The following is a 6,000-nucleotide window of genomic DNA, read 5'->3' on the forward strand; positions in this document are numbered from 1 at the left end:
GCAACCTCTGCCTCCCGGGCTCAAGCGATTCTCCTGCCTCAGCCTCTTGAGTAGCTGAGTTTACAGGCGCGCGCCACCACACCCAGCTAATTTTTGTATTTTTAGTAGAGATGGGGCTTCACCATGTTGGCCAGGCTGGTTTCAAATTCCCAACCTCAGGTGATCTGCCCGCCTCAGCCTCACCTTAGTGCTGGGATTACAGGTGTGAACCACTGCACTCGGCCCTTTCATTTAAAAGAATAAAAATACTTTCTCCAAGAGCTACAGTTCTGCATTTACAACTGCCCTTCAACAGTTCTGTTTAGAGACTTGCAGCTCATGTATTCATTCACTCAATGTTTTTTAGGTGTATATTCTGAACTTGGCATTGTTACAGATTATTATAACGCAAAGAAAGGATAACTGCAAAATAAATAAAATTTAAAAGACACTGTCCTTAAGAGCTTGAAGTTTTGTTTGTTTGTTTGAGACAGAGTCTCACTCTGGAGTACAGTGGCACAATCTCAGCTCACTGCAACCTCTGCCTCCCACGTTCAAGCAATTCTCCTGTCTCAGCCTCCCCAGCAGCTGGGATTACAAGCGCCTGCCACCATGCCCGGCTAATTTTTGTATTTTTAGTAGAGACAGCGTTTCACCATATTGGTCAGGCTGGTCTTGAACTCCCGGCCTCAGATGATCCTCCTGCCTCAGCCTCCCAAAGTGCTGGGATTACAGGCATGAGCCACTGCACCTGGCCAGAGCTTGAAGTTTTATGAGAGAAACAAACACAAAAACAGTTGTAATATGTTACAAGTGTAGTAATGGAGGCATCACCAGGTGTAATAGGAGAATGGAAGAGGGATGCTTGTGATAAACTTCTTCTTCCCCAAGACAAATGGCACAGTAGGAAGAACAAGGATGAAACAGGTCTTAACTTACTGGCCTTCTACCTGGCCAGTGGTTTAACCTTTCAACCCCATTTCTTCTGCTAGACACTGTGAGTGATAAAGACCTTTTTTCTTTTTCTTTTTTTTTTTTTTTTCTTTTTTAGAGACAGGGTCTCTGTCACCCTCTGACATGCTAGAGATTGCAGTGGTGCAATCACAGCTCACTGAAGTTGTCCTTTTATATATTGCAGGAATTGCTGTAAGGGACAAACTAATAGGAGGCTAAGGTGGAAGCATCACTTGAGTCCAGAAGCTGGAGACCAGCCTGGGCAACATAGTGAGACAATTTGAAAAAAAATCAGCTGGGCCTGGTGGATGTGCTTGTAGCCCCAGTTACTCAGGAGCCTGAGGCAGGAGGATCACTTGAGCCCAGGAGCTATGATTGTGCCCCTGCACTCCAGCCTGGGCAACAGAGTGAGACCCTATAATTAATAAACAAACAAACAAATAAATTTGTATACAAGTACTATAAGCCATCCCCTCCTGCCACCTTTCCTATTCCCACAGTCTTGTTATCCTCCAGTTCACCCCAGATCAGAATCTTAAAACCATCATTGATGCCTTCTTCCTTTCCCTTCACACCAATGTCATCAAATCCTCCCCACCTGCCCTGGCACGTTCTCTGCATCCTACCCTTCCTTTCTCTTTCCATCTTATCGCAGCCTAATGCCCTCCTTGTCATAGAGGGCCTCACACCTGGACTGTTGTGAGGGTCCCTGTGCCTGTGTCTTTCAGTCCTACTCTTTTTGTTTTTATTTATTTTTTGAGATGGAGTCTCTCTCTGTCACCCAGGCTAGAGTGCACTGGCGTGATCTTGGCTCACTGCAACCTCTGCCTCCCGGGTTCAAGAGATTTTTCTGCCTCTGTGCCCTGAGTAGCTGGGACTACAGGCACGTGCCACCACACCCAGCTAATTTTTGTATTTTTAGTAGAGACGGGGTTTCACCACATTGGCCAGGTTGGTCTTGAACTCCTGACCTCGTGATCCATCCGCTTTAGCCTCCCAAAGTGCTGGGATTACAGGCGTGAGCCACCGCATCCAGCCATAAATGGTTCTCAAATTTGAGGCACAAACTGCGGGGCCCCATTCTCAGAGAGACTGTCTCTAGAGGTCTGGGATGGGGCCAGGGAATTTACATTTTTAGCTGACTCCAATGAGGGTTTGCAGACCTCGCTTTGAGTATATCTGCATGGATGACCTTGTACTTGTCACTTCCGCCCTTTCACTTCCACTCTAACTCTATGTGGGCAGAAAACTTATCTTCTTGTCTGTTTGTGGATCAGCCCCCAAGCACCAGCAATTAACTGCCTAGCACAGAGAAAGTGCTCCCCAAATTTCACTTTTACTTGTTCAGAATACAATGCCATCCAAGTTCTCATTTGGCACTTACAACAGCTGCGCCAGGTAGGAAGAAAGGGCGTCCTTCTTGCAGACAGATGGGGAGAGAGTCCAAGCCACCAGAGAGCAGAGACTGGCTGATGCAGGCTTAGTTAGAAACCATAGTGCAAGCCACACAGTTGCTTTAGTTGCGGGCTCCCTGGCACTAGCTTCCTGGACTGGTGTTGAACTTTAAGCCCACTTTTCTCTTCTAGAAAGGAGTGAGGAAGGAACTGACATTTATTGAGCAATTACTCTCTGCTAAGTACTGGGCCGCAGGATGTATGCATTATTTCAGGGGATCAGGGAAGTACAGTAATGGATACCCCAGTTTTCTTTCTTTTCTTTTTTTTTTAGACGGAGTTTCGCTCTTGTGGCCCAGGCTGGAGTCCAATGGCACGATTTTGGCTCACTGCAGCCTCTGCCTCCTGGGTTCAAGCTATTCTCCTGCCTCTGCCTCCTGAGTAGCTGGGATTACAGGCATGTGCCACTATGCCTGGCTAATTTTGTACTTCTAGTAGAGACGGGGTTTCTCCATCATGGTCAGGCTGGTCTCGAACTCCCGACCTCAGGTGATCTGCCCACCTCGGCCTCCCAAAGTGCCAGGATTACAAGCATGAGCCACCACGCCCAGCTGTTTTTGTTTTTGTTTTTTTTTCTGAGACGGAGTTTTGCTCTTGTTGCCCAGGCTGGAGGGCAATGGCGCAATCTTGGCTCACTGCAACCTCTGCCTCCTGGGTTCAAGTGATTCTCCTGCCTCAGCCTCCTGAGTAGCTGGGATTACAGGTACATGCCACCACGCCCAGCTAATTGTTTTTGTATTTTTAGTAGAAACGGGTTTCGCTATGTTGGTCAGGCTGGTCTCGAACTCCTGACCTCAGGTGATCTGCCTGCCTCGCCCTCCCAAAGTGCTGGGATTACAGGATACCCCAGTGTTATACATGTAAAACGTGGAGGCCCAGGACATCCAAGTTTTTATGCCTCATTACATAGCATAGAAGAGGCAGAACAGGCCAGACAAGGATAAAGTGACTTCATATTTGTTGGAGGTCAGTTTTGTATGCAGGTGCATTGTTCTGGGTGAAAGCACCTAGAACAATTAACCCTCACAACTTAATCCTCACAATTACCTTGCAAAGGAGATCTCATATTCTACTCATTTTAAAGACATGACAGTAGTTTCAGAGAGGTTATGCAATTTGCCCAAGGCCACATAGCTGAGAAGAGGAAAAGCTGTGGGTGGTAGAGCTGGGATTCATGGACTGTCTGACCTCAAAGCTTGTGTGGGTTCTGCAGCTCCGTCCTGCATCATGCACAGTTCCCCAAGCTCCCTCTCCTGAGAAGAGGTCCATGCACAGTTTGCAAAGCACATCAGTAGCAGAAACAGGAGTAGGTCCCGGGTCTCTGCATACCCGCTGCTCCCTGACGATATCATCTAGCAATCTGTTTGCTCAGGGCCTGGATTTGGCCTCTGTCCTGCCCCCTCAACCTCCCACTGGAGACTACTTCTGGGGAAGTTATGGTGCACAGGAAAGAGGATGAGAAAGTGGGGAAGACCAGGCTTTTGACTAGCTGAGAGGTAGGGCTGGGGAACATGCACCTAGGAAGGCTGGCTTCTGTAAAGTAATTGGGAGGTGGGGGTTTGTGTTTCTCCCAGTTCCAGCTGTCTGAGAAGTTCAGGAAAGTGTGGCTGTCCCCTCTACCCACCCCAAACACACTCCCACCTTCACAGACCCTCCCAAGGACACAGATCCGGAGGTGGCTCACAGAGATGTGCAGGATCAGATTCAAGGTGACACGCAGCAGCATACAGAGAACCACAGGGCTGCCCAGGCCCGGACTCTCCCACAGAGGCGGCAGATGCACACAGAGGTCAGCCACAGCACCCCACATGGAGGGCTGCTCACCCACAGAGGTGCAGAGGGTGCCACCTCCACCAGCCACCTTGAAGGTACCTTGGAGATTGTCAGGAAGGATGGGGAGGGCACATGGTGTTTTCTCTACAACTCCCCTCTCCCCCACCATGAAAGGAGTCTCACTCTTAAAAGGCAACTCTGGCTCCTTTCCTACCATTTGTCCTTTCCCCAGGCTCAGTTCAGTTCCCCTCTGGCCTGGGGGGGATGTAGGGTGGGGGAGGGGCTGGAGTGTAGCCTGCGAGAGGGAAAAGGGGAGGAGGAGGGGAAGGCAGGAGCCTGTCCAGGGCTTCCGGGCTGAGTGCAATCAGGGGGGCCTCGGTAACCTCACTTTGCCGTCCCAGTGGCAGCCCAGATGGTGGGAGCAAGGGGCTGATTCAACTGCTGCCAGGATTCCTTGGTCCTGGAGGTGCTGGGAACAATGGTGGGAATCAGAGGAGGGGACAAGGTTGGGTGGCCAACTTCCAGAGTGGTGGGATTTGGGAGACTCGGACTGGGCCACTGTCAGAAGGGGCTGACACCTGTTATAGTGCCCCTGTGGCGGACGCTTCCTTCAGGTCAGGGTCCCCAGCTGATGTGTCTCTCTTGCCCCAAATCCTTCCCGAGGGCGTATGTGTCAGATGAGGAGCAAGGGGAACTAGGCAGTCAGGGGAGAGGAGAAGGGAAAGGGGAGCTTGGGAACACTTCTGCCAACAACCACGTGACCCCAGGTAATGGCTGGGGAGGGGTCCCTCCTGCTGTCCCCACCAGCCCATTTGAGCAGGGGCCAGCCCGAGGCGTCCCCGGCCTGTCTCCCCTCTGCTCATGCAGGCGGAGGGCTAAGGGCTGGCCTGACCACCTTACCGTCTGCGGGGGGCTGCCCACGGTCATCTCCACGTAGTAGCCCTGCCCCGACTTGCCCCTCAGGTTGTCCACCATCTCCACAAAGCTGCCCCTCCGGCCGGGGTCCTCGAGCTCTTCGTCGGTCTCCCGGGGCAGCCGCAGCCCCACGGGGGCTCCCCCCAGGCCGCTGCGCAGGGGCAGCCGGATGCCGTGCTGGGTGCCGTGGGCAGGCAGCACTCCCGCGCCCATCCACAGCAGGAGCCAGGGCAGGGCTTGGGCCATGGTGGGCCCCGGCCTTCGGGCCCTCTGGGCTCGCACTGGCCCACGTCCGTCCCTGGCGCCTGCCCCCAAGTCTGGGTGGTGCTGATGGCTTCTCAGGAGAGGGAGCTTGGGGGCATCAGGACGCCAGAGCCTGCAGGGCCCTGGGCCAGCCCCCGGGTCCGGGCCGTGGAGAGCGGTCAGGGAGATCCGCAGAGCACGGGAGCAGGGGAGAGGCTGGGATCCGGAGCCCGCTACATCGGCGCGGCGGCGGCCAGCCACGGCAGCGGGCGCGGGCTCCCGGCGGGGCTGGGAGGGGCGGGCATGGCGGGCCGGCGGCGGCTTCCCCGGTCCCCCCGGTGGGCGGCGGCGCGGGCAGGGGCAAGGGCTCCGGGCTCCTGCGGCTGCGTTGGCTGCTCAGGCCACCATAATCCAGCTCGCGGCTCGCAGCTCCCGGGCGGGCTGGGGAGGCGGAAAGACTTGTGGCGGCGGCTGTCAAAGCCAAAGGGTTTTCGCTTTTCCCTGGGATCGCTGGGAAGTGTAGTCTTCCCATGGCTGGCAATCCGGCTTCCGGGGCTGGAGAGGGGTCTGGGATGCCCTCTGCCGAGGTGGAGTCCGCCCTGCAGGGCCCTGGCGGGAAGGGCCAGACGGATGGAGGGGGGCACACCTCCCGTCTGTCAGTCTTTCGTTCAGCATGGAGGGA

General features: G+C 54.0%; 1 protein-coding gene across 1 annotated transcript in view; it reads right to left on the minus strand.

Moving 5' to 3' along the window:
* BACE1 (beta-secretase 1) overlaps positions 1 to 5,791 on the minus strand; it is a 29,987-nt gene extending 24,196 nt beyond the window's left edge. Inside the window, exon 1 of the mRNA XM_010367413.2 lies at positions 5,061 to 5,791. Within this exon, the coding sequence (XP_010365715.1) occupies positions 5,061 to 5,321 (261 nt within the window). The 5' untranslated portion in view covers positions 5,322 to 5,791. The remainder of the gene's footprint in view (positions 1 to 5,060) is intronic.
* Between the last annotated feature and the right edge of the window lie 209 nt (positions 5,792 to 6,000).

This window comes from Rhinopithecus roxellana, chromosome 15 (assembly GCF_007565055.1).
Source record: "Rhinopithecus roxellana isolate Shanxi Qingling chromosome 15, ASM756505v1, whole genome shotgun sequence".
NCBI classification, from domain to species: Eukaryota; Metazoa; Chordata; class Mammalia; order Primates; family Cercopithecidae; genus Rhinopithecus; species Rhinopithecus roxellana.